At 55.0% G+C, this 27,271-nt stretch overlaps 1 protein-coding gene across 1 annotated transcript; it reads right to left on the bottom strand.

Annotated features, from left to right (window-relative positions):
• Positions 1–9,799: 9,799 nt before the first annotated feature.
• Positions 9,800–11,777, bottom strand: HES1 (hes family bHLH transcription factor 1). The gene is made up of 4 exons (XM_084212463.1): positions 11,572–11,777; positions 11,392–11,487; positions 11,223–11,310; positions 9,800–10,501 (listed from the first exon to the last, which is right to left on the bottom strand). The coding sequence occupies exons 1-4, from the start codon at positions 11,677–11,679 to the stop codon at positions 10,017–10,019; spliced, it is 777 nt and encodes a 258-aa protein (XP_084068589.1). The 5' UTR covers positions 11,680–11,777; the 3' UTR covers positions 9,800–10,016.
• Between the last annotated feature and the right edge of the window lie 15,494 nt (positions 11,778–27,271).

Consider the following 27,271-nt stretch of genomic DNA (forward strand, 5'->3'; position numbering starts at 1 on the left):
GGTTCGTTATTTCTGCCAGGGTACTTTCGAACCAAGGTCCTTGTGACTGTAATCAAGCCACCTCTTGATCTTCTTCCTGATAAACTAAGTAGGCTGAGTGTCCTGTCTGCCTCCATCGGAAACGTCCTCAGTCCTTGTCTCGCTCTCCTGGGGTTTCTCTGCAGGCTCTCCAGCTTGGGCACAGCCTGCTTTGGCAATATCTTCAAGTGTGTCAGGATTGGACCTGTTGGTGCAAAGTCACTCTCCTGTGTCAGCTCCTCCAAAACAACCCTTAAGTCTTGCAAAGCCAGCGGTGGAAGGAACAAACAAAGAAAAGGCTGCAAAAACCTCCCTGCCTGCACAGCTGCAAATGCCCCCACAAAGCCTGATGACTTTGGGCATCTGCCCCTTTTGCCCTTCCCCACACCAAAGTTCACTCAGCAGAATCCCCCCTAGAATCTCCCTTCAGTGAGTTCTGCTCTGCTGGGCAGGAGGAAGGCTCTGCTGTGATGAGCATGGCTGGGGCTCAGCAACTCAGGAAGTGAGGGGCCTCTCCCAGCTGTCAGGGAGGGAACCAGTGAAGGCCAGCCCTTACTCAGGTATCACACCCACCCCCATCATCCTCAACACCAGCTCCAGGCTCTCAGAGAGCCCCAGTGGCTCTGTGCCAACTGCTGCCTGTTTCTTCACCTTAGAAGCTGATGGGCCCACACCTGGCTGGCTGGAGAGTGGTGACCCGGGTGGCCAGTGCAGCAAGGATGACATCTGGGACCTTGGATACAAGGTGTCACCTGCAGGAGCCCAGTCCCTTGAGCCACACTGCAAGCAGCACCAGTGGTCTTTGGCAACTTCACAGTCACTGTGCAGAGAAGTGACAAATGGGCCAAATCACCATTGTGTTTGTACAGATAAAATGACAGTCTGGTACTTAATTAAAGTAATCTTCGGTATCTTACATTTGACTGAAGTACTCTGCAGAACATATTGCAGGTATTATGCAGACTGGAGCAATTCCTGCCCTGCAGGGAGCATCTCCCAGTCCCTGGTGCTGCCACCCTGTGCACACTTACTGCCCCGGCCGAAAAGTGGCATTTGCAAGACTCAGGTCACTGCCCCCCAGCAAAGGAGCTTTCCAGTGAGCCCCAGCAGCATGTCCTGCCACCGGCACCTCCTGAAAGGGACCTTCCGCTGCAGCCCCAGCCCTTTGTCCACAGGGATAATTGGAGGGAGAAGTGAAATGGGGCTGTAATGAATTCTGCAGCTATTCAACAGGGCCGGGAGGCAGAAAGCTCCCTGCTCCTGACAAAGTGCTGAGGCTGCTACTTCCATTCTGTGTCCAGAGGGGAGGTCTCTGGAGGGCAACTCACTATTGAGCAGGCTCCGGGGTTGAAACAACAGCCGGTATCTGAAGTTTTACTCTTTCTGTGCAAACGTGCTCTGACGTGGCTGTGCACAGGTTCCTTCCCTGCTTGGGGTTTGGTAGGGCTGCAGCTGTTGGTACTTCCCAACACATACAGTGAAGTGTCAGGGTGTCCTCATCACTGTGTTCTGTTGACACCAACCTCAGCTCTGCTGCCCTTCTCCCCAGGCTTCCCTTATGGGCCCTGCCTGGCCAAGAATTCCTTCACTCATCTCTGGGGTCCCATGCAAAACTTCCTCAGCCATAGTGACCCCAGAGACCAATACCTTTGCCACTCCAGCACCCAGCAGCACACATACAGCTCCCCCAGACCCCTGCCAGGGGATAGACTGTCCCCTTCCCATATTTTTGGGTGGGATGGAGCAGTTCTGGAGGGAGTACCCAGTTTGGGGGTGGATGGAAAATCCGTGCTCCTCTTTCCAGGCATCCTGAGGATGTGCAGGGCTGAGGGCGAAGCGTCTGTGTGGTCCCTCCCGTGCAGGCAGAGCCCTGCCGAGGGCAGCTCCTCTCCCACACGCTCCCGCCGGTAGCTGGCTGTCTGCAGACATCTTGCATCGCTTTGCTCAGCCCTGCCGCAGCTGCGGCCGAGCTCCTGCTGGGCTCTCACACTCAGGGTGGGGTTCCCCCTTTTCCAAAGGCTCCTGGCAATATCCGGCTGGAGACAGGGACACGGTCAGGAGCAGTCCCCTGCGATGCTGGGCTGGCTCTGGCGCAGAACCTGGGTCTGTGGTGCCTGAGCCCTTGGGGAAAGCTTTCTGTCAGTTTGCCCGGGCTGCAGAGGGATTGGTGGCAGAAGGTCTGGAAGCCTGTGCAGGGGTTGGCCTCCTGCACATGAAGCCTGGAGGGGATGAGGGAGTGCCTAGCTGCCTCCCTGGTGCAGACAGACAGCGAGCCTGTGTCACAGGGCAGTCCCCACGGATTCTGGCATGCCCCTGCCCTGAGGTGCATTGTCCTAGTTTACATCCAAATGCTCTTGAAGCAAATGCATAAGTAACCCTCTTCTCCTTCTTGCCCATTGGGTTGACACAGTTTCAGACCTTGGAAAGGGTTTTAGCTCTTTTGTCTCTGGCCCAGTAAACCAGGTGAGCGCGCAATCAGCAAACTGCTGGCATTTACAGCCATCAAAAATTTCTGCATCAGTGCCATAAACCAGTGGGAGGGGAAACCCAGAGTACAGAACCCTGAAGAGCAAGAGAAGACAATCGGGACTATGGTCCAAGGTTTAGATGAGGCTGCAGGCATCCCTAGGACCTAGTGCTGTTCTTCCCAGCACATGGTGCTCTCACAACACTTTTGCTCAGTGGAACTTACCAGGCTGTCTCAAGCTCCAAGGAAAGCCCTCCTGACCTTCCTGGGAAATGACTCCAGCAAGCAATAAACTGGCTCATGCTTACTTTGAGTGGGGTGTCTCGTTGGGCTTTAACACAAGAGGGACAGCTCTGAGCTGTGAAATGTGGCTGACACCAGAGCCATGGCTGGAGCAACTCGCAACCACCAGCACATGCATGGGACCAGCTGGGCCCGAGCCTCCCCTGTGAAAGATGGGAGGCCATGGACAGTCCATCCTGTCAGACCTTTTCCTGTCCTTTTCACATGGGTGATGGTTAACCAGCTGCAACGACAGCGTGCTTCTCCAGACTGGCAAACACTGAGTGAGCAAAAAGAGAGCCCCTCACCACATGAAAGATCTGCAGTGGGGGCGAGGATGAGGGAAGAGGGAGTGGTGACTGTGCCGTGGGCTGACCCAGCCTGGGAGGAGCTTCCCAAGAGGTTCTCTGTGACCCTCGTGCTCACCGTGACACTGGCTGAGCAAGCACAATGCAGCTCTAGCCATGCCCCTCTCCCCTTTGCCTGGTTTTGAGCTCTCATCCCGCATCCCTCATCCATTACTTCAGCCGTGGGTGGCCATGGTGGTCCAGCTCCTCATCCCTTTGAGGAGACACGACCCCACTCAGCCTGTGCCTAGCACCAGACCCACTCTCAAACCCGAACAGGCAGCACTGCAGGCAGGGGCTGCCCGCCCACAGGCTCTGCCTGCAGCCTGCCCGCACGCAGCTGAGCCCGGCGGGGAAGGCAGGGAGCGCCAGCCCCGGCTGTGAGCACAAACATCTGCTTGGAGCCTGCTCAGAAACACCAGCCCAGGCTGTCCAGCTGCCAGCCTCTGTTTTGAAGCACAATAGAAGCTGAAGGGTGGCTGAAAGGAAATGCCCTGTGGGAAGTGCAGAGCTCTGTACTGTGGGACACAGCAGCACTGATCCCACAGTGAGGAGGGAGGCTTGGCTGCAGGGAGCAAGGAAGTATCCATCAGGCCTGTCGGAGTCTGCTGTGAGACCCTTGTGCAGCTGATGACCAATCAGAGCCCTCCCAGATGCAGAGCTAGGGATAAGTGCTCTGATTTCCCTGTCCATTCACTGTGCAGGGGACTGGTTTGGTTGGAAACACTGCTTACTGGAAGGATTTGTCCTGATGCATCATTATCCCAAAGCTCCCCCTTCCCTTCCAGGCTCATCATCTCCTCCAGCACCCACTGTGATGCAGCCCTGAGGGATGTCCTGGCTCCTCTTCCTCAGCCATGTAGGTCTGCAGTATTGCCTTGCATTTACATGTTGCTGTCGAAGGCCTGAGTGCAATGGACCGTTTGCTCTCCCCTGCCATAAACAGGATTCATGTCACTGCTGGAACAAAGGCAGGTTGTCTCCCAGGTCCAGACATGAGCCTGTTGCTGATGGAGGCAGAAATGAGGCTCAGGCTGATACTGGAGATCCAAAAAAGCCAAATGTTTCCCAAGCCTGGAAGGATCAGCCTGTGTTGGTCTTGCTTTATACCTGTCACCTTTATACCATCAGTGAGGATGCTGCTGGGACCCAGTACCACTTTCCCTGTTTGGCAGATGCCCCATGTGTGTCAGCACTGCCAAATGAGATGGGGGTTTATCTGTGCCTGGGGTGCAGCAGAGTTGTGAGGGCCAGAGCCAGGCAAGATACATAACTGAGGTTCAGCATGTGTCTGTATCCCTCTCTTGCTACAAACACTATCCAGATTTCCAGCGTCAGAGGGAGAAACACCAGCCAGATTGTTTTACGGTTTCAAGAACCATAATGTTTTCCAGAGAACAGAGGTACAGCCCGTCTTCTGCAGTGGGACAAGCTGTGGGAGCCTCCAGTCACTGCTGACAGCCCTCTTTTAAAGGGATATTTCTGTCAGAGCATTGAGGAGCCACTATGGAGGTCACATTCACACTACCCTGCACTTTCACTGCTGGGACCAAAGCCCCTTTGCAGTGGGTGGCTCCAGTGAGCCAATGGGTGCCCCTTTTGACTCCCTGCACATCCCACACTCAGACAAGTTTCATTCCCTGACTCAATGCCATGTCTACCATAACAGAGTCCAGACCTCTGGTTCCTCATTTAATCATGGTGCAGTGACATGACAACAGGTCAAGCTGTGTGTTCCCAGGGAGAGACCTGAACACAGCAATCCCTGGGGTTTTATAGCCTCACAGTCTGTGCTGTACAGACCTTTTGGTCCAATGGTGTGATTTAGTCTGGGGTCTTCTTGCTCTTGATTGGGTCCTGCAGAGTCTCTGGGTGACCAGTCACCTCCCTGCTGGGCTGTGCCACAGGTCACCATGTCCTTTGTTAGGCAAATGATTGGTGCCAGTTCCCAGCCTGTTCTGCAGCTCCAGCCATTTCCCCCCCGTCCAGGGAGCAACCTGCAGCTTGCACACCAAGGTACCTGCATTAAGGATATTCCTCAACACTTCTCACCTCCTCAGCAGCAAGAAAAAGCTGACAAAACAACAGAAAAAAAAAAGGTCACCATTGAAAAGGCTCTTGTGAGGCACCCTAGTGCACCCATATCCAGAGCAGTGTGTGCCATCCCAGCCCCGAGCAGGGAGCAGCCTCCTCCTGGCACAGCCTGGGACATGTGCTCCTTGCAGGGCAGGCAGAATTGCTGTTGGTCCTGGCACCAGTGCAGCTGGGTGGTGTGAGGGGAGCCAACAGCCTAGGGATGGCGTGTGACCCCACCTGGGGAGGAGAACCCAGCAGAGGCCCCACTCCAGAAGCAATTTTAGGGATGAGTTTTGTCGAGGTGCTATGCAACAGCAGGCTGGGTCAGACAGGCTGTGTCTCCTTAGCAGGGCTGGGAGGACACAGAGAGAGACATGGCTCTGCAGGCAGTCACAGGGTGACCCAGCCCTGGCTCCCAGCCCCGGCTCCCAGCCCATGAGCCACCTCATGTCTCAGTCCTGCAGTGAGGCTGAATCCCAGCCTCTGTTCTAGCAGCACTGCCTGAGCCACGCTGTTGTGCTGGCAGGCTCATTACAGCAGGTCTGCTTTTAATTAAGCAGGATGCTGCTTTTGTACAGCTGAACCCCTCGGGAGTTTGGGTACAGAGCCTTCACCCCTGCGGCTCCTGCTGCTCACCCCCGTGTGCAGGGCAGCAGGCGGGGGAGCCGGGCCAGGGGCTTTGGGAGCACGTGCTGGGGCGGTGCGTCCCACCCACACAGGATGTTGGCTGTGTCCCCAGGGTGACAGGGCATGGTGCAGTCTGTACCATGCCCTGTGGCGGGTGTTTGCTCTCTTGGGGCCAGAAGGCAAAGCCCAGGGCTCTTATCGCGCCAGGCAGATAAGGGTTAATGCCCCAGCAGTTGTGCTGAGCTGGCTTTATTGGCAATAAACCCCTTCTGGGAGCAGCTTCCTAATCATTACAGATTGCAGGTAGCCCTACCTCCAAGGCTGTCCTTCAGCAACAGCACCTCTGCCCTGCCCTGCTGCCCCTGCCCTCCCCTTGGCAAACACACCAGGAGCAGGTCCCCTCCAACCCGCACCCCTTCAGTGCCACACAGCCCCCTCACAACCCTCACTATGGTGCTGGCACAAGGGACATGTGCCCCCAGCCTGCTGCCAGTGCTCAGCGTGGATGTTTGTGCAGGGCTGAGCAGGGAAACAGTCCAGAGGCTATGGCCTGTATGGATCATATCGCTGTCCTTGGATACCTGAAAGACACTGGAATGGGAAGCTGGTACCCCTGGGGCACAGCTCTTCTTCGGCAGAGATGTCAGAAATCACTCCTGCTGCAGAGCTTGGGAAGGGGATAAGATTGTCCCAGCAGTTCCCAGCACCAGCTGATCCCATGGCCACAAATGTTTAATAAATGGGAGTGGAGTCATTTGTGTGGGCTGATCCCCCCAGGAAGTCTGTGCTCTGCAAAACAAACCGGGCTTTTGTTTGACTTGTTTTAAGTTAAACACGTCACCCCTGTAAATCACAGGTCCCCTTCCCTGCCCCAGGGGCAGCGGCAGAGCGAAGGGGGCTGCTGGCCTCGAGGTGCTGGTGCAAGCCAGAGCCATGCGCTGGCACGTCTGGTCCCACCACCAGGCTGTGTGTCCCACGCGGAAGCCACGGGGCTGGAGCATCCCAGCCCCCACAGCACACGGCCACCCCAAGCTGCTCACACGCCCTGTTGCACGCAGCCCCCAGGCAGTTTGCAGCGCTGCTCTCGGGGGACTCTTGTCCCGGCTCCCCCCAAATCCCAGCCCGGCTGCCAGGCTGCTTTTTCACCACCCCACGCTCCCTGCGGGCCGGACGCCTGGATGCCAGCCCAAGGTCAGCCGTCGGCTGCGGGCCCTTGGCAGGAGCGCGGCCGATGGTCGGGGACAGCCGGCCGGGGGCTGTGCCGCCGCAGGGCCGGGGCCCGGCCGCGGCGTGCGGGCGGCGTGCGGCCGCGGCTGCCGGCCCCACCGCCTGCCAGCGGGGGCCGGGCGCGCTCGTGTGCGGCGGCAGCGGCGCGCTCCCTCCCGCGCTCCCCACACCGCTGGCAGCCCGCCACCGCGCCGGGGGTTCGCTCCTTTCTCACGACCTCTCAGGTTCCTGAGCTCATCTGGGAGCTATTCATTTCCTGCCAGAAAACAGCCTTGCCTGCTAAAAAAACCACCTTGGCCGCAGAGCGGCCCAGGGCTTGGTACGAGGGCTCTCCCGGCTTAAATCATAAAGCTCCGGCTGTCTGGCTGGAATCAAAGGCAGGGCGGGCGTGGGGGGGCGCGGGGGCCTGTGCCATATGGTAGCACTTAAGAGCCAAGGAGGAAGCAAGGAGGGGCTTTTGCACCGCTCACGAGGAGTGTGGGAAAAGTTAATTGACTTTAATGACAGGTTTCCCGGGACGGCAGCAGCAGCAGATGGAAGGGAGCTGCGGGGATGCGAGGGGCAGCCGAGACTGTAAGCTCCGTGGTGGGTGGGGGGCAAGGCAGGGTGCTGGGAAGGCAGGAAAAGTCCCCTGTACGTGGACCCCCGTGCAGGTGCACTGCAGGCAGGGATTGGAGCACTGCTCCTTCCAGCTCAGCACCCTTGGGTCTGCAAATGCACCCAAACGATTGTGGCAAAGGGCTGACCAACCCAAGAATAGTCATGAAAGACCTGCCTCCAGCCCTTCCCAGGATCCTCTCCACTGGCAGACAGGGCTCAGCAAGGTGCCCAGGGAAGCCAACAGGAGCTGCATCCCATCTGGCAGCACTAAGTCCCTTTTCCTACCTGTCCTGTACAGTCCCTGTGCAGGGTCATAGCTCAGCCCTGTACCTTCCCTGGCACTCCTCACTTACCCTTTCCTGCTCATCCCACAGCATCAGTTTAAAGGCATTTGCTGCACCTGAAGGAGAATTCCCACACACAATGATCCACAGACCCACAGCCTGCATTTGTCATCCTAATTTGTCACGGGCTCAGTGAACTGGCACCAAGAGCACGGCTCTTGGGAATTGCTCTGATCCCCTTAAAGCTCACAAACTCAAGCAGATCTCTCATGTCAACAGGCTGTGAGATAGAGTAAACAGAGAAAGCTTTGGAGAAACCAGCCCAAGCATGCTGTATCTGCTTTATACTAGGCTATTTAAACTCCATTAGCAAATAGGTTCATCTTGTCTTTCACTCCGGGATCTGCTGTATGTTCTCCATTAGCCTACAGCAGAGTCTCTTTTTTCTAATGTGCTTTCCAAACCAACGGCTTCAGCAGAAAAGGAAGACTCTGCTCACATGGAACAGCATTCACTCTTATAGGTGATGCATGACTGGTCTACATCAGCTCCACACAAGCCATCCAGCAACTGGAGTTGGTCTGATGCAATTCTGAGACAGGTCCTGTGAGCGCTTTTCTGAACACAAGGTGGGCTGACTCCTTACCCTCACTACCTCCAGTACAGAAAGGTGACACTCTGGCTGGTGGAAGGGAAAGAAAGTTCAGCCACTGACTATCCCAGGCACATACCAACACTCTTCCTAGGATGCATTTTCAGATCAAGTGGATATGTTTCTTTACCAGGAGCAAAGCTGGGGAGTCAAACCCCAGCAGGTTTAATCCATCTGGTCTCATTCTCCCCAGCTTTCATTTCCCCAGCACCTGGATACAGTCAAGCACCTGGCTGATCCAGACAAAATCCAACAAGCTTTTGCAGCAGGATTTGGACAGAAACCCCAGTGGATCCTGGCACATCTTAAAGCTGTCCGCTCTGAGTTAGGACTTGTTAAGAAGGGCAATGCAAGCTGTAACCTGAGACTGCTGCTCGCCACTATCTATGGCTTGCATCTTGCCTGGAAACGGGGCATCCTCAAGTCACAGGGGTCAGCTGCAGCTCATGATTACAGAGTCCTTGCAGCCCCACATCACTCCCTCGACCACGTGTTTTCCATAAAACAGCAGAGGAAATGCCCAACTCTATCAAAACCACATGCAAAGCATTAATCATCAAGCAGAGCTTGGCTGCTGCTCAGGGTTGGGAACAGCTCTATGCTTTTAAGTCCAGGTGGAGGTGGTGCCCAGCGCCTGCTGCAGCCCGTCAGCCAGGAGACAGGAGCACTCGTGTCAGGCTTGTCCTGCGGAGAGCCACTGCTTTTGTAACTCGAGAAGCTGGCAGGCACTGCTCTCTCAATCAACTGACTGGAGTCACTTGCAATTTACACTACAGCCTGGGAAGCAGGCTCCTCCGGGTTCAGGGCAGGAGGCTCACCCGGGCAGCTCCATGTTTTGCTTTACCACACCAACTCCATCAGCCCGAGGTGCCAGAACAGAGCAGAGGTGAGTCCCACAGCACATTCACCAGCTCTGGGAATACAAGCTCCTTTTAACAAGTCTGATTAATTGAGCTGCTCCCAAAGAAGCAGTAATTACATCTGCCCCAGGGCAGGGAGAGGGGCCAGGTGATTTCACAAGACAGAGGGGACAGAGGGTCTGAGTGACAGCTCCAGCCTGGCAAACAGGACAAGGCAGCCCTGGAGCAGCAAGATCCACAGGCAGCCAGGAACTGATGTCCCTCCTATGCACACATGCCAGAGCTCAAAATTTCTCCAAAGACCTTCCAAAATGGAAGGGAAACTTTTATTTTAAGAGCATTCAAAAAAAAAACCACCCCAAAAACAAAAACCCAACCAAAAAACAAACCCCCAATCTTTGGTGTCACATAAGGAAAGGGAGGAAAGGAAGAAAATAAGATCTCGTGTAAAACACGAAACACTGTCAAGGGAGTGCTATGGTACAAAGGCACAATCCAATATGAACATATAATCTATGTACAGCCGTGCCAGCAGCACGGGGTGCATTGCCAAGTCCGGTCCAGTGCCCACCACCCTCACCAGGGTCTCCAGACTGAGTCGGCCGTGCCAGGTGGCGGGCCTGGTGGCGAGGCAGCAGTGGCAGCTGTGGGTGGGCCGCCATACAGAGGCAGCACAGCTCCACCAGGAGCAAAGGCAGTGCTGGGGATGAGGAAGGCAAACTGCCCATCAGAGGCTGGCAGAAGCTGGAAGCCACCGTACACCTTGGCTGCATCGGCACCCGGCTTGCAGGGCATGCCCGGGAGCGGCCCCACGCCCCCGCCTGGAGGAACCAGGGGTGGCCCAAAGGCTGCGGCTGGTGGCAACGGGGGCGGCGGGGGGGGCGCAGGGTAGTTCATGGTGTTGATCTGGGTCATGCAGCTGGCCAGGTGGCCCAGGAGCCGGGTGCGCACCTCGGTGTTGACGCCCTCGCAGGTGGAGAGGAACCGTGTCACCTCATTCATGCACTCGCTGAAGCCAGCTCGGTACTTGCCCAGGACTGTGGGATCTGTGCTTAGGGCAGCTGTGGGAGGAGAGAGGCACACAGCAGTCAGCAGGCTCCACAGGGAAGAGAGGTGCACAGCCCACCAGCATTGCATCCTACAGCCCCTCTGAGCTAGGAATCCAGATGCGGAAAGCAGCCCCTCTGGCAGTATGTCTTGTGCTCCTACATACCAAGATATGAGACAGGGAGCACAGCCCCTCTGCTACCAAGTCCACCAGCAGCAGGGACCCAGGTGGGGAACAGGTAAGTCCCAAGAATCTCCTTACTCCTCCATATACCAGAGACCCAAGTTGGAAACACAGTACTTCCACTGGCTCTTGTGCCTCTCATACCCCCAAAACAGACCCATGTGCAGAGCACAGCTCTGCTAGCAGAGGGAACTCAAGCTGGGACTGCAGCCTTCCATGTGCCCTCCAGCACCAGAAATGCACAAACACAGTGACCTTCTCAGCATCTCCTTATTGGGGATACTAGCACAAACCATTATGCCTCACTCACCACCCCCCAACAGCAGGGATAGAGCACTGTGTCCCCCATGAAAACAGGACTCAGATGCGGAGCCGCTGGCACCAGGAATACAGGTACAGAACACACTACCCCCCTCCATCACTCCCGGGGGATACAGGTGCAGAGCCTGGTGTTCCTGCTATTCTCTTTACCGAGCAGGCAGGCAGAGCGTGTGATGGCCCCAGCCCCCGGGTTGCAGGCAGCGCCACCCCAGCTCCCCCTCGGGACTCACCAGTCATCTGGGCTCGCTGGAGGCTCCGCAGGTGCTTGACGGTCATCTCCAGAATGTCGGCTTTCTCCAGCTTGGAATGCCGGGAGCTCTGCGGGAACAGGCGGGGCTCAGACCGGCCCGGCAGCGCCGTTTGCCCCCGCACCCCCCGCCCCGATCCCCCTGCGCTTACATCCTTCTTCAGCGCGTCCAGGATGAGCGTCTTCAGCTGCCCTAGGCTCTCGTTGATGCGCGCCCGCCGCCGCTTCTCCATGATGGGCTTGGAGGACTACGAGAGAGGCGACAGTCAGCGTCCGGCACGGCTCCGCACGGCGCTGCCCATTCCATCCCATCCCGTCCCGGCCGTCCTTACCTTGCGATGCTCCGCCGCCGTCTTCGGCTTGTCGGGCGTCGCATTGACGCTGGCGGGGGTGGCGGCCACCGGCGAGGCGCTGCTCTTCTCCATCAGGTCGGCCGGCATGGTGCGCCGCCGGGAAGAGGCGCACCGCGGCGGCGGCAGTGGGGGCCGGGCCGGGCCGTGAGGGAGCGCTCGGGGCGGCGGCAGCGCGGCCGGCGGGGCGCGGGTGCCGCGCGCCCTTGGCCGCCCCTACTTATATAGCGCGCGCCGCACGCGCGCGGCTCGTGTGAAACGTCCCCCGCCGCCGTTCCCACACTCGCGCCCAGCCAATGGGCGCCGCCCGCACGCGGCCCCGCTCGTGGACGGCGCCCGCCCATTGGCTGCGCGCCGCGCGGCGGCCGCCGGCCAATGGCGCGGGGCGGGCGGCCGCGGTTTAACCCCTTGGGCACCGCCCGCGGCGGGGGGGGGCGCGGGGAGCGCCGCGCTAATTACCGGGTTAATTGGCGCCCGTGGCAGGCGCGGCCCCGCCCGCTCCCCTCGGGGACCGTCGGCCCGGAGGCGGGCTGCGCTGTGGGGGGCCGCGGCCCTCCGGGGTGATGGCCGGGACGCGGCGGGCGGGGCCCAGCTGTGGTGGCCGGAGCGCAGCTACTGTGTGCGGGGGCTGCGGCGAACCGAGGGGCGCGCTGCGGCGGCTGCGTCCTCCTACGGTGCCCGCAGCATTGTCGCGGTCGCTCAGAGCTCCCCAGGGCAACCTAAGTCTCCCCACAGCAGGCCGGGTCTCCCCCCGGTCACCCAGGTGTCCCCACGCCCGCCCGGGCAATGGCACGCGGCGCTGCCCCTGCCCCCGCAGGTGTGCCCGGGGCTGGGCAGGGCCGGTGCCCGGAGCAGCGCGGGGCACGGGGCAGGTGCGCGGTGGCACACTCGGGCCCGAGGGCGGTGGCCGCCGCGGCTTCTGCTGCCCGGCTCGGACGCGGTGGTGCGTGCGCTGACATCGGGGACACGGGCGAAACCGCGGGGAGGGAGGTGCCTGTCCCCCGGGCCTGGCCCAGCCGCCCTGCTGCCACCTCCGGCTGCTTTGGACAGTTTGTGGGTTACTTTAAAAAAAGGAAAAAAAAAAAAAAAGAAAAAAAAAGTATTTTGCCTGGGGACTTGAATCCTTTTTTTCTCCCCTCCGCTTGACTGACTTTCTCACACTCCTATTCCCATAGTCTGCCAGCTAGGCCTGAGTCATCCTGCCAAGAACTAGACCTGGCCTATTCAAAAATGTGCTCACTCGCTCTTTCTCTCTGTCTCTCTCTCTCTCTTTTTTTTTTTTTTTTCAGTATACACAGTAATGTTTTTCCACCTCCTCTTGTACCTGATCTGCACCTGTACAGGGCCAATCCCACACGTATCACCCGATCTTGCCTTTTCAGAGACCGTGAGAAAAATAAAGTTCAAGAAAGAAGAGACATGTTTGCAGATCTCACCGGTGCAAAGCCCTCGTCCCTGCAGAGGCTTGCCTGCTGAGACTTCAGAGTTTAAAAAAAGAAAAATAAATAAAAGGCAGAGTGTCATGTTTAAAACTGCGGAAAAGAACAAATCCAGGCTTTCTTTTAGCTCCTTGATGGAGCGACAAGCCCTTTACATAAAAAAAAAAAAAAAAAGAAAAGGAAAAAAAAAAAAGCAGCCTTCAGCATGCAAGCTTTAACTTCAGATGAGCAATATTTGACGTAAGTTTCAATTGTCTAGGCAGCTGGACAAACTCGAGTGAGGAAAAGACCGAGACTGCCCTGGGAAGTCAGTGCCGAAAAGCACTTTCACACTTATCTTCGTGGGGAAATCGGAGACAACACATTAGCGTGAAAACTGCAGTCTGGTTTTGGAGAGCTGAGAAACTCTCCGCTGGATCAATATTTCTTCTAGTGCTGATATTTGCATATATTGGTTGGGAAGAAAGTTATGACAATTACTGAGCCGGTGTTCCCTCTGCCTCCTGCGGGGATTTGCAAAGGGCTGAGGAAACGCGGCGCTGGGCAGCCCGGTCCCTCCCGGCCGGAGTGAGAACAGGCTGCAATTATGTCTGTGTTTGTGGTAGCCCAGGAGCTGCAAACCGCCTGTAATTGCCGGCAACAGGTCGGTGTCTCTGTGGGACGAGAGCGGGGCAGGCAGCAAGAACAGGCTGTCATTAGGGGTTGCCAGCCCTCGCCCACACCTGGGAATTGCCTGGCAGCAGCTCCCCTTGCTGAGCTCGCTCCCTGCCCGCTGCAGAGCCTGCCGGGTGCCTGTCCCTTCTGGGCTGTGCGAGAGCCGGCTGTGGGGACTGCGCCTCTAAAAGAGTCTGCTTCGGCAGAGCCTTCTCAGATCCACCAGCGAGTGCTGCAGTGGGAGCAGCGACACTCGTGTGTCCCTGCTGCACATCTCCCCCTCCGCCTGCTGCTGCGAAATGCCTTCATGTGCAAGGGTTGTGATCTCCGAGCGGAAGCACGTATACTTGTGAATTCCCCAGGGATCAGGAGAGGAAGGGGAGGATTTGCATGGAAGGATGTCTCTGGAAGTGAAATGGCTGAGGCCAAGTTTAGGCTGGAAGGCGGTGGTGAGGAAGTTTTTAACCGCTGAGGGGATCTGGAACAGATCCTCTGGGCATCTCTAGCCCCGCCTTCTCTTGTGAAAGAAGTGTCAAGGGGGAGGTGAAACCCTGAGATGAGGGACTGTCCCAGGGACTGGGATGTCCCTTGTCCCACCGTCCTCCCAAAATGTTTTTGCTTTGCTTGGGCAGTCATCTTGGATTACAATTTGGGAATTGTCCAAAACAGATTTGGGAAGAACCTTTAGACAATGCATTAGGGCTTTACTGACTGGCAGAACATCTTGGAGGAAAAATGTGTTGGCAAGAAAATTTAGACTAGTCCTGGGCACGGGCCCAGGGGTGGGAAGGAATAAAATAGGATGCTGCTGCTGTTGCAGCACACAGAAGGTGAGGAGGTGGCAGGGTTGGCTGTGCCTGCTCTCTGGTCCTTTAGGAAGCAGCCAAGATGAGCAAAATGTGCTTCTAGAGATCCAAGTATTTTAATATCCAAAGCTTGAAGGATCCTAGGAAATACAGAAAATAGAAACCAAATTGCTTGTAAGAACTGGGTTGCAAGCTGGATCCCAGGGATTGCATAGCAAGCCTTTCCTCTTTGGGTCACAGGCTGAAAACCTAGCCTGGCCACAGCTCAAAGCTGTCACCACCCTGAAGGCTGGAAAACAAGTGCTGAGTCTCAGGGACATGTCCCTGGCACAGGTGTCTCCTCTGGACAGCCCTGCACACATGCCTCTGCTCGTAGTTCCCATCCCAGAAGCTGTTGTGCAATCCATATCCAACCAGCTCCCCAGGGAGGAGTGATCTCAGAAGCTTTGGGTGCAGGTTTCAGGATTTATTTCCCCTCTATAAACGTTTGCCAGGTCTTTGGAACAAGGTCACTTTCAAACTGACTTCCTGACAAAGCTCCCTAGATGAATCAAAGCTTTCATGGACGTTGCTCCCCTACACACCAGGTCTTTGTGGTAAAGAGGGAAGCTTCTGTGCAGCAGCGTCACTGCCTGGCCCCCTCCATGGCAGGAGCAGCTCATTTTGAGGCAGCAGCCTGGTTTTATGGCAGGTCCTGCCCTGTCATTCCACTGGGAACCCATTTCCCAAAGACCTGCTGGCAGCCAGGGTCCCAGCTCTGTCAGAGAAGCCTCGGGGTGGGTGCTTGTGTGGCAGCTGCTCCCCAGAAGCTGGCTTCTTTCAGCTGTTCCCAGGCTGCTGCTGCAGAAGGGAGGCTGAAGTGTTTATTCATTTTACTCCTCACTGTGTGAGTCAGAGTGGGTGTGTTTGGGGCAGCTCTGGCCATTCTGCAGTGACACCCCCTTGTGTGGAGGGAGCATCCTGGCCTCCAGAAACTGGTGCCCTTCATTCTGTTGCCCACACAACCAGGAGAATGGTGCACACATCCCTGGGAATGGCGCGGGAAACTGTGGGATGAAGAGGCCAAAGCTTTGCTTGAGTAGCAAAGTGCCAGTCTGAGAAACTCCAGAGTCACTAAGGACAGACAATGAAGAACCATTTTCATCTCCACAGCCCATCCCAGCCCAGGCTGGGGCACGGCTCTGTGCTGAGAAAGGCTCTGGGACAAGAGCCAGGATACCTGGATCTCTTGCTAAGCTGATTCCTCTTGGCAGGCTCCTATCCTGCTGAACCAAAGAAATGCTGCTGGGGAGCTGGCGGGGAGGGCACTTTGGCAGCTGTGAAATGCCACCCATGTGGATGGGAATTCCCTTCCTGATACCCATGGCGTTACTTCAGAGGTTGCTGGTTTGTCTAGAGCAGCCCCAATGTGCTAATGGGCATGAGATGGTGCAGCCCCAGGTTTCCCCTGTGTGCCTTTCCAGAGCCCCAGCTCCAGCCTGGTGTCCCCTGCTGGCAACCAAGGCTGGGTGTTGGCAGGCACTGCAGCTGGGAACAAGCTCTGGGAACATCCCTAAATTTCCTGTGGGGCTTGGACTGGTATCTGGCACTGCTGCTACCAGCCAGAGGCTGTGAGCTGCCTTATACCCTTCTCAGAGATGCTCTTTTCATGCCTGGAGTTCACCAGACCACTGGTTTGCAGTCTGCTGACCATGACAGGGGAGTCCCACTCCAGTACAACAGCCAGCATCCTTGGCAAGAGACAGGAGCTCCAGGCAGAGGGACAGACAGCTGAGCCTGCATCCCTCTGAGAACCAGAAATAAATGCACAGTCACTGCCACGCTCCAGAGGGGAGCAGGAGCATCTCGGCTCTCCTTCGCTCCCTCTGTGGTGGGAGGTGTTGGCAGTGAGAGCCAAGTTATTTATTAAGATCCCACTTGCGTTGCTGCCTGAGGCTGCTGGTCTCTGTGCTGGAGCTGTGATGCTTGCGTGCTTGCAGGAAATGGAAAGACTGCAAGCTATGAAGCAGGAGTACGTACATGGAAACACTGTGAGCTTGGCTGTGGTGGGGCTGGAGGGGGCATGAGGGCTCACTGGCACGGATGATGTTCCTCCCAAACACTGAGCAGAAGAAACCCTCTTGAGAGCCAGATGGAGGTGGGTGTGCATCAGCTGCACACCCTGAGTCTAGTCTCCAGCCGTGTTGCTGCAGCACAGTGTGCTGAGCCGTCTGTGATCCCTGACATGCTGGGGCTGCAGGAAACCCCGCAGGCTGTTCCAGAGCACGGCTTTTAAGTCAGATCAGCCCAGCAGTGACGTTTGCAGCCCAGCTGTGCACAGCTGGGTCGGTGCAGCCAGGGGATGGGAAGACGTGGGCGGGAGCGTGGTGAGGTGGGAGTCTGGCCAGCCGTCCTCAGTGCAGGGAGCCTGTGGCTGGGTGTGTCAGCCTGCCCTTCAATTCCCAGCACACAAGCCCTTTTCTGTGCCCCCTCTGCCCTCTTCCCCTGGCCCTGCTGGTGCCTGCAGCCAAGGGCAGGTGAGAGCCTTGGCATGTGGCTCCCTGGGGGCTCAACCTTCACCGACTGCAGACTCATGAATCCCACAGGGCCAGCCCTTGGCCACAGTGTCTGTGCTCCTCTGCAGAGTGATCAGTCATATTTTCCAACACAGTTCCTTCTCCTTGGTATTAATCAGTCCAAGAAAGCAGCCTGGACTGATTGCTGCCGTTGAGCTTTCTACTAAATTTACCAGCTGATCACCATCTCTTCTCTTCATGCCATGAATTGGCAGCAGGGAGTGTGTTGTGTAAACTTCACGTTATCCTCAAAACCCTGGCAACCGCAATGATGCAGCAAGAAAATATTTGGAACCTTTGGGAGGTGCTGCAACAGGCAGCCCTGCCTGGCACTGGGAAGCCCTGCTGAGGGCAGGCAGGCCAGCAGCTGCGTGCCCCACCAGGGGTGGGGACAGATTCTCAGCCTCCCTGGTCTGACCAGGTCCTGAAGCTCTTGGGACACCAGGCATTTCCCCTTGACAAATAGGATTGGTCACAACTTGTCAGCCCTCCCATTTCCACTAATCCTGTGTCCATTTCTTCAGGAAAACACAGGATACTTCATGGTGCAGGGCTTTCCTACTGCAGAATGGAGCCTTTGCAGAGCCCGTGTCTTTCTTGATGTGTAAGTAGATGGACTCTTATAAATCCAGAGTACAATGAATCATTTGCACTTGGTGCCTGATCTCCCTGGTGTTTTTAGTTTTTAGTTTGGCAGTGCTATGGAGAGAATTAGCCTATCTTGCTAATATTGAAATGTATACATAATCTGAATCCTGTAAAATCAATATTCATTATTCAAGGTGACAACAGAGCTCAAATTAGTACTTTAGCTATATCAAGACTATCAGGATGATCACATGTTATTTGGATTAGCGACCTCATGCAGACACATGGCTTGACACACGTGGGCAGGGCGGCAGGGCACGGTGCTAAGGTGCGCGGCCAGGAGGATCCGGGGAGCGGATCCCGCCCTGCCTCCTGCCTGCGGCAGCCCTGGGGAGCCGCCTCAATTGCGCCAGAGTTCAGCCGTGGCGGCAGGTGAGGTGATCGGGGCGGCGTGCCAGGGGGACACAGGGACGGTGGATTTTTGTTTGTTTTTCTGCCCAGGGCAGGCAGTGGGAGGAGGGGATTTGAAATCCTCAGTTAGCACACTTTGACAGCAGCGCAGGGTGTGTGCTAGAATGGAGTGGTTTCTCCCTTATTTTTCTTTTCCTGCTTGCTGATGTGTAGCTGTCATGGGTTGACCCTGGCACAGTGCCAGCGCCCCCATGAAAGGTGGATATCCAAGATGGTTACCGTGAGATGTGACCCAGGAACAGAACAAAACAGGCTCCAACTTGGGAATGGAGGGAAAAAAAAAACCAACATTTTATTAATCTACATAGACACAAAAGGGGAAAAGGGAAAAACTACACACAACAATCCACAATGGAAACATCTTCAAAAACACTTCTCCTCCCCCCACCTCTCCAACAAACAAATCCCCTCTAACACATCAATTCTCAGTCCAATACCCTCCTTCACACACACTCTCCCCAGTTCATCAGGAGAGAGGAGTCTTCCTCTCACACCATGGGCCTCCCCAGGAAAACACTGTAAAGTCCCCAGTGCTTCCACGTCACACACTGCAGCCGCCCGAAGAAAATCTGTAGCGGTGACCATTCTTCCTTCCATGTCCAGCGCTCTCACCACTGTCCATGGATCCAAACTGCTCCTTAGGTCCTTTTAAGAATGCTTTGCCCAGTTCCAAGAAGTGGCCGCCTCTCACCATTTGGGACACCTGTCCCCCCCATATTATCTCCCCTGGGGCCTGGGGTTCACAGGAACAGAGATCCTTCCCTGGAGGCAGAGGGCTCCACCACACCCTCCCCCTCAGTCTCTGTTCTCTCCGCTTCTCCTCGCGGCCTTGTCACTCCTGGCTTCTAGCCAACCGCCTCCCCCAAGGAGCAGTCTCTGTATTATCAGAAGAACTTGGTTTCGCCCGTGGCTGTGTAAGAGAAAAGTCCAGCCAAAGCCACTCCACTCATCTCCTCCACCTAGGGCACTCTCATCTGCAAGCATTCCTTCACTTAATCAAACTTCTTCTTCTTTCCCATCCTCTTTCCCCTCTCGCTCCTCAGCTGGGGAGGATCAGTGTTTTTACAGCTTCCAAAAATTCACAAAAAAGGTTAAAAAGCTCGGCCCGGTCTGCTAGCAGCTGGGCACCTGCCGCCCCCCCCACTTTCTCCTCCTGGCTGTGCTCCCAGCACAAGATAACAAATTCAGCCTGCACAGCCTCTATCATTCTCTCTCCCAGGGGGGCTGCCCAAACCATCCCAGGACTCCTCCACCCCTGCACCTTGCCGGGGCTCCGGCCTCCCTTCCCAGGCCGCATGGCCTCCCCTCCCCCGCCCAGACACAGCTGGGCAGGGGAGAGGTCAGAGCAACTCACCGGCCGGACTCCAAAGAGGAAGGTCTTCTCTAAATCCTCTGCTTTTTAACCCACTGAGTGTGTTCTCGGAGGCGTACCCAAATCCTCAGTGGCCACACCAAATGCCAATTTCACATCTGGCCACTGATTGGTTTGACCATAACTTTCCAAAAAAAAAACTCTCTTCCGGGTCAAACCATGACAGTAGCCAAAGCTCTCCATTAGTGCTTTGGCCGTTGACAGGTGTTAGCAAGGGGTGGGATTTTTGGAAAACTCCTGTGCATTTTCCATTTGCTTTGTCTGGTGCACGGCTGCACATGTGCTCGTCCAGAGCTGTGTGCGTGCCCTGGTGCCAGAGATCATGTTGGAGAATCATCCTCATATGGGCTAATATGAGATCTCTTGCGAGCTAGTCAAGAATTGATGTGTTACTAATTGCTGTAATAGAAAATATTATCCTTTAGAGGATGTCGTTGTTTTATAAACAAGGGAGTAATTTACAGTTCAATTGCTTAAATCATACGTTAATTGCTATGTGTAATGAATAAATACATTTGCAAGTACATTTAATTTGCACAGATTCCAGAAGTCTAGACATTAAGAGGCAGATCATTATTTGATAAGTAATCTGGAATGTCGTATGAAATGACATTTATTTTCACATGATGAAATATCCTGAAATGAGATTTTGAGATCCTTGTCCTTCCTTCCCTGCAGTGAAGGGCAGTGTTGTCATCGGCTGCCTCAGAAATGTGTCCAGGCTGCCTGGGAACGCAGGGGAAGGCAGGAATCCTCCAGGAGCGACCCAGAGTAGAATAGCAAACTTAGCTTTATGCAGATACAAGTTTTAATATTACAGAATGTAAGAGAGAATATAGAGCTAAAAATGGGGGATGTCTGCAGTAGCCTGGGAGGCTTCACATCAGTGTTAACTGATGGCAGGACGGCTGTGGGGCTCTGAAGAGCATAGGGAGTACCTGAGGAGGTCAGCTGGAGTGTTGGTGATGAAAGGGAGGCATTCGTGCTGCTGCCTGGGCACTGGTGAGAGCTCAGCCCAGTGTAAGGGTGCAAGCAGAAGCAGCTGCAAATACACCCATCAAAGGAGGGTTTTGCAGCCCTGCTTTTGCAGCCCCACGTGCGATCCCTGCTGCTGGTCACACGTGCCTGGTGGCTGTTGCTTGCACCACGGGAAGCCACAGGAATCTGTGCAGGAATCTGTGTCCTCTTCTCCAGGGAGAGAGGAGCCCTCCTGCTGCTGCCTGTTGTTGGAGCTGGGGCTAGCTGCTGCTACCCAGAGTAAGAAGCCCTGCAAACAGAAGGCACCTGTGCTTCAGTTGCTGATACTGAACAATCTTGGGCTACTGGTGCCCTTTCGCAGGCCCATATCTTTATTGGAGGCTGTTAAAGCCAAACCTCCCAACAGCAATAACATGACTACAAAGCATTCTAAGAATAAAGTACGTGGGAATAAGGGAGATACTGAGATCCCAGCCAATTTCAGTACAATACAAGTCTGAAGTACCTTATAAAGTTAACAAGTCAAATTTAAATATATCCAAGGCTCAGGAGCATACAGGAGACAGGATTGGCCAAACCTTCAAAGGCCCATCATTGTCTTTCAAAAAGTCCACTGAAGGCTCATGCCATAAAAAACGGTGTATTCACATGGCTGATACAGTGCTAAACCTGGTGGAGAAATGCCAGCAGCCAGAGTGGGCAGGGATGCTCCCTGCAGGGATGCTATGGTGGCCCAGCCCCTTGTTATAGAGTGCTTTGCCCTGCTCTCTCTGTTTCTGCACCACAATAAAAGAGGTTCTTCTGGTGTAAATCTGGGGAGTGTTTGACAGGTGACTGGCTCCATGGCAAGAAGTAACCCTTGTCCCTGGCTTTATGACAGGTCATCCAGCCTCTGCAATCTTGCTGCTGGAGAGGTAAAAAATTAGCTCTCCTGCCTTGCCCAGCACCATTTTCATCACAGTCCTGAGCAGCACAGGCTGCAGCCAGGAGTGCAGCACATTGTGGTGGCTTCCCTGTCCCCTGTGATATGAACACCCTGGATGCCACAGACAGGAGAGGGCAAGGAAAGAGCTAGGAGAGACTGCTTGTGCTGCATGCCAAGGAGCTTGTCCATGCTTTCTCAGAGCTGAAGGCACCTGTGGATTAGAAGAGCCTTCTGTAGGCACCTGGAGAACAGTTTGTTAGGTGTTACAACGTGAAAACTATGCCCAAAGGTCCCAAGCCTGCTCCTATTTAGCTTCCTTGAGTACTGGATTAAGAGCCAAATGTGGTTATGAAATGCCAGAGACCCAGAGCTCTTTCAGCCTGCCTGAGTAGTGTCAGTGTGGCAAGCTTACATGCCTGATTTTTCCTTTTCCTGTGTGTTATTTGTGTTTAGCAGGCTGTATTCTGCCTTCATCATGTGCCATTGTGCGTTTATACATTTTACACATCCATTTGGAAGCAAGAACCGGTGCCACAGGACTTACCAAGCAGCCACGCTCTCTAGCAGAGCACCCAAGCAAGCTGCGTTGCAAACCATCCCAAGACTGCAATAGAATGGCAGAAAAGTCTCAGGAAAATACCCTGCTACAAAGGCATTGGAAAATCAAGGTTGTTTCATGGCATGTTTGTGAGCAGGAAGCAAAACCACCCTGATTTGGTGCCTCTGAAGAGGCCAGCAGAACTGGGATGCGTGTTGCAGGACTTGGCGTGCAGGAATTCATGAACATAAGGCCTTGTCAAAACTAATTTTTAAATAAAATGCAGTGTCCTAGCAAAACACATGCCTGAGACTTAAACCAAAACCAAAGTACAAAATGTGGTGTTTAAAGGCTGGGCTCCATCTCAAGCGAATAGAAGCCACATGCATTCATCTGAGATGAGATTTTGGCATGATCTGAAGTTGTGCTCATGGAGACTGCAGTGAGAGCAGAGAGAGGAGGTCTTCATGTCCTCCTACAATCCTGTACACAAGATCAGCCTTTCTGCACTTTCAAAGTGAAAAGGTTTCTGACACCAACGCTGGGCTCCCCAGGTGTGGGACGGAGCATCCCAGGGCTGCTCAGCTTCTTGCTCCACACTATGTGCAGGCAGCAGTGAGGCCACTTCCACCAGCTTGAAAACCTGGTGCAGACCTGCATCTCTCTCCCCTTGCTGCCCACAGTGGGTTTGGGACTGTAAGCTCCCAGTGACACCACTCTGTAGCAAGTGTCCTGCAAAAGAGCCAGTACTGAGGCTAAACCTTTATTAATTGCGGAGAGGAAGAAATAATGCTGGCAAAATATTGTCAAATACTTCAAATTAATGATTAATTCTAGATGAAGTGATACTGTTTGATGTGGTCTTTGCTGGTTTAAACAGGAGAAGGGTGATTCACTCTAAAGGAATTTATAAAAACACAAGTATTTGCTCATGGACAATAAATACTGGGGCAGATAAAAAGGGGGATGAAGTGTTCAGTGTTGTGATAGCAACTCTGCTTGAGAAAACTTTTGACCTTCTCACATCTTAAATCAATGGCCCCCCCCCCCCTTGCTTTCCTCCAGGCCTGCTCTGGAGGCTGAGGGAACAGGGTACATGGGAGCACACCAGGCTTGCCCTGGGCTGTGTTGCTGGCAGGTCCCCCCTGTTTCCCTCTTGTTCCCACGGGGAGGACAGGACACCCGCCAGCGCCCGCCGAGGGGCACAGGGCAGCACCCGACAGCAGTTTACACAATCTGTGTACACAGCCTAATCTGTCAATTTGCCTGTTGTAAAAGTAAGCGCATAAACCTGGTGCTGAAGCTGCTGTGGTTTACAGAGCTGCTCCACCTGGGAAGCTGAGATTTATGCTGTCCACTCTTGAGCGAGGCATCCCATCCCGTCCCATCCTATCCCATCCCGTCCCGTCCTGTCCCATCCGATCCCATCCCATCCCGTGCTGTCTCACCCTGTCCCCTCCCAGTGCAGGCAGGCCAGGAGGGCTGGCTGCAGGCAGCAGAGAGCCCATGAGCAGCCCAGTGGGAGCGGCAGCAGAGGTGCCGGCAGTGCTGTGCCTGCCCCACGGCGCCTGAGAGCCATCGGGTGGGTACCTGAGGGAGGGAGCTTGCTATCTACCTTTCCCGTGGGAATACGATGCAGCTGAGATAACCTCCAGACCTTGCTGGGACTCTGCCAGTGTCATTAAAGTGTTGACATCTGCTGATTACCCTGACATGATGCTGGTTTTATTGAGACAAGATTAGCCACTCGTACTTTGAAGGGAGGCTGGGCACACACGGTAACTGACTGTTCCCTGTCAGGAAGGGCTTCAGAGCCTTTTCCATTCCAGAATGGTCTTTTTTCTTTATGAAAATCTAACTATTTATGCCCTAAAAATAACAGCATGGGAGTGAGGGCACAAAGCAGGCAGAGCAAAGTCCCTGAGCTGGTGTTCAGCCTTGCCATGTCTGTTCAGGGTGGCCCTGGTCACATCACCTGTCGGTGTGGGACTGATGGAGCAGAGCTGATACCCACAGAGGGGCTGAGCCCCTGCCTGCAGCCATTCCTGCAGCATCGCCTCACAGGCTGTCAACGAGCCTTTCATCACAGCCCCTTCTGACATCAGCCTTTCCAAAACACCTGAGCTCCTTGTGGTCCCTGTGCTCATAACACTTGGAAGTGACAGCAGCTTCTGGTTCCAATTAACCCAGGGGCAGTTTGGGGACTATCTGATTGCACTGCAGTGGAGGGGAGAGGAGAAAGAGCCTTTCTGGGAAGCAGCGATTGAGTGTGTGGGTGAAGAACTTCTGAAAAAAGCAGATGGTTTCTTTCTTTCTTTCCTCCTTCTTTTCCTTGTCTTTTTTTTTTTCCCCCTGAATTCCACTAAACAGACAACCCAATAGCACATTTTTCACCATCAAAGCTTCGCTGAAGGGAATTCTCCACTGCTATTTCATTTTTTTCTTATGTTCACAGATTGTAAAGCAAACGGCCTCTGGAGAGCAGGGAGGTCAGATCTGTCCCAGGGTGACAGCAGAGGACTGGCTGACATCCTTGGGGCATGACAGGCTCTCCCTGGCAGCTGGCAGCCAGGGGAAGTGAACACACATCTGCCTTGGAATGCTGGGTGACAAGCATGGCACTGCAGCTGGCAGCTGCTGGCACTGGAATCTGGGACACAGGGATTTGCCAAGGTCCATAACCTCTGCCTTGGACACCTGCACAAGGCCAACAACTGTGAGGAGAAGCTGCAAGCAGTAGGGGAAAGCAAGCACCAGTTCCTGGGCTGGCCCCACCAACCGATGCTCTCCTGGGAGGAGATGGACTCACAGGTCAGCAGAGGCAGGTGCCACCTGGAGCCTTCCTCCCCCAGCCTTCCCACGGTCACACCACAGCCAGAGATCCCAAATATTATGTCTCTGGGAGAAACAGGGAGGGAGGAAGCTGTAATCCCGTGAAATCCCAGCCCACACTGTGCCAGTCCTTTAAATTACACTCACATGCAACATGTTCAATGCCTGTTGAAAGAAAGGTGGTTAAAGGAGGAAATGTAAATGGAAAATAAGCTTGAAGGGCAGATGGGGTTGGAGGGTTCTGTCTTGTTAATCTGAGATCTGTTTTTTAAGACACCCTTTTTAGACTTGGCAATGCAGCTGATTGCTCCCTGCTGTGATGCATGGCAGCACTGCTGTGCTGTGGGAAGGTGCTCTTTGGAAAGGAGGACAGAGGATTCAGCAAGGAGCTGCAGTACAGGGCGGGACATGGCAGCCAGTTGTGCTTGGAGGGCTGGAGGATACTCTGTTAGCTCTGTTCTCCTTCCACCGGTGATTTGGACACAAAAAGGAAGCATTTTCTTGCAAAATGTGCTTCTCCAGCCAGGAAAGTGAGATGTGGAGGCTGATGTGGGGCCGGGAGCTCCTGCCCAGTCCCCTGGCACTGGAAGGTGGCTGGACAACATGCTTGCTATACATGTATGGCTGAGTCAGAGGAAGAAAACATTAGAGGAGAATGGCAAAACTGCTGGCAAGACAAATGGGACTGAAATGACCACTGGGACCAAGAGGAACCAGAGCAACTCCCAGCTGGAGCAGTCACAGTCAGAAAATAACCTCATTGCTCATTGAAACGTGGGCCACATGTGAGAGGGACAGGCCAGCACGGACTGGCAGGGACAGGCATCACTTGCACTGTGTCTCCATCACCTCAGTCATGACTGCTCACACAGGAGCACGAGCCTGCTCCTTGCCATAGGCTGGAGGAGGAGGAGGAGGCACTGGTGAGGAGCAGCCAGCCCCATGGGGTGTATCACCAGTATGTGTTGTGCTTGTCACTTCTGACATCAGCTCTATGCCTTGAAGATGTCCTTTGCCTAAGGAAAAGGTGCTTCCAGGCTCCAGACCCAGGACAGTGAATGGCAGCGGCTTTGTACTAGGATGTGGGTGCACTGAAGGGATGGTGCCACCCCATGCTGCTGGTAGTGCAGAGCCTGAGCCCTGAGCCCTGAGCTGGGCCTGTCCCCACGTCCTGGGGCTCCAGAGTTGCTGACCCAAAACTGGCAGATTTTGGGTGAAAGCAGGCTATTTTTGAAGGTGCTTCAACTCCACTCCCTACGTGTCATAGGGATGCCAGTGAAAACAGGGTTACTTCTCACTTTTTCCCTGCTGCACCCCGGGAACCATCCAGCCCCCACTGAACTGGGAGTGGGGTCCGTGGGAAGAGGACACCCGTGGGGCTCGCTGGCAGCCCGACAGAGCCCGGCGGGGCAGGAGCCAGCCCAGCCAGAGAGCTGCTGGGTTTCACACCCGTCCGGCTGCTGAGCCGCCCGCTCCCTGCGCGCCTCCGAGGGTCAATTACCGCGATTACTTCAAGGAGTCAAACCGGCTGCCGGCAGCGCCGGGGAAAATCTTTGTTTCCCGTTTGGCTTTGTCAAAGGGAAGGCAAGAAGTGCCTGGGCATGCGGCGGGGGGTGAAAGAGCCTCTGCTGCACGAAGGGCAAAAGTCAGAGGGCGGCTGGGTGTCTGCGGGGGAGGAGGCTGCCCCGGGGACAGCCGCCCTGCTCTGCCAGCGCCACCGAGCAGCGCTTGGGGCTTGGGCAGCCTCCAGCACACTTGGTCACTCAGAAAGGGCCTATAAACAGCCCAGTGACTGTAGAGAGAAGCTGACCAGTTAGTGGTGGAGACAGCCTTTAAAAGTGAACGTGAAACCTTGGCAAGTTAAAAGTAAAGTCACGCTAAAAGGAATTTAAAAGTCTGTGGAAGGACATGCGAAAGGTACTAAAACCTGAAAATAAATATATTTGCATAAATGCCAGGAGCAGGAAACCAGCCAACAAGCTGGTGCAGGTTGTGAATGATGAACAGAGAGCCCAGGGAAGGCAAAGTCTCAGCAGAAAAGCTGAGTGGTGGCTTAAGAATGCTCAGACAGTGCCTGTCACCCTTCCTGCAGGGCTGTGCCAGGGGCCTGTCCCATAGCATGGGCCTGCTGGAGATGTCTTCCAGCAAAATGAGGGGCTATAGGTGGCACACATGGGGGACAAGGCAATGCCAGCCCAGCTGGTGGTACCCAGCTTTTCCTGGCAGCCTAGGGCAGAGGGTGGGGAAGGAAACATGAGCTGCAGCCAGAGGTGCTTGGAGGATCTCACAGGCAATTTGGGAGACCTCATCTATAACACATCTGTGTCAATGCAGCACTTAGGGGACACTCAGCATCACCTTGCAGGAGGGAGCCATACCTCACAAATCAGCCAGGTCACCAAGCGTGGGGAGCAGAGCAATATGCTAGTTGTGGAGCAGAGACACTTCCAAAATGTTTTTTTTTTTTGCCTTGGCACCTCTCCAAAAGGCCTGATGCCCAATGGGCTGAAGAGACATTCTCCTT

Source organism: Fringilla coelebs, assembly GCF_963513975.1.
Source record: "Fringilla coelebs genome assembly, chromosome: 10".
Taxonomy (NCBI): domain Eukaryota; kingdom Metazoa; phylum Chordata; class Aves; order Passeriformes; family Fringillidae; genus Fringilla; species Fringilla coelebs.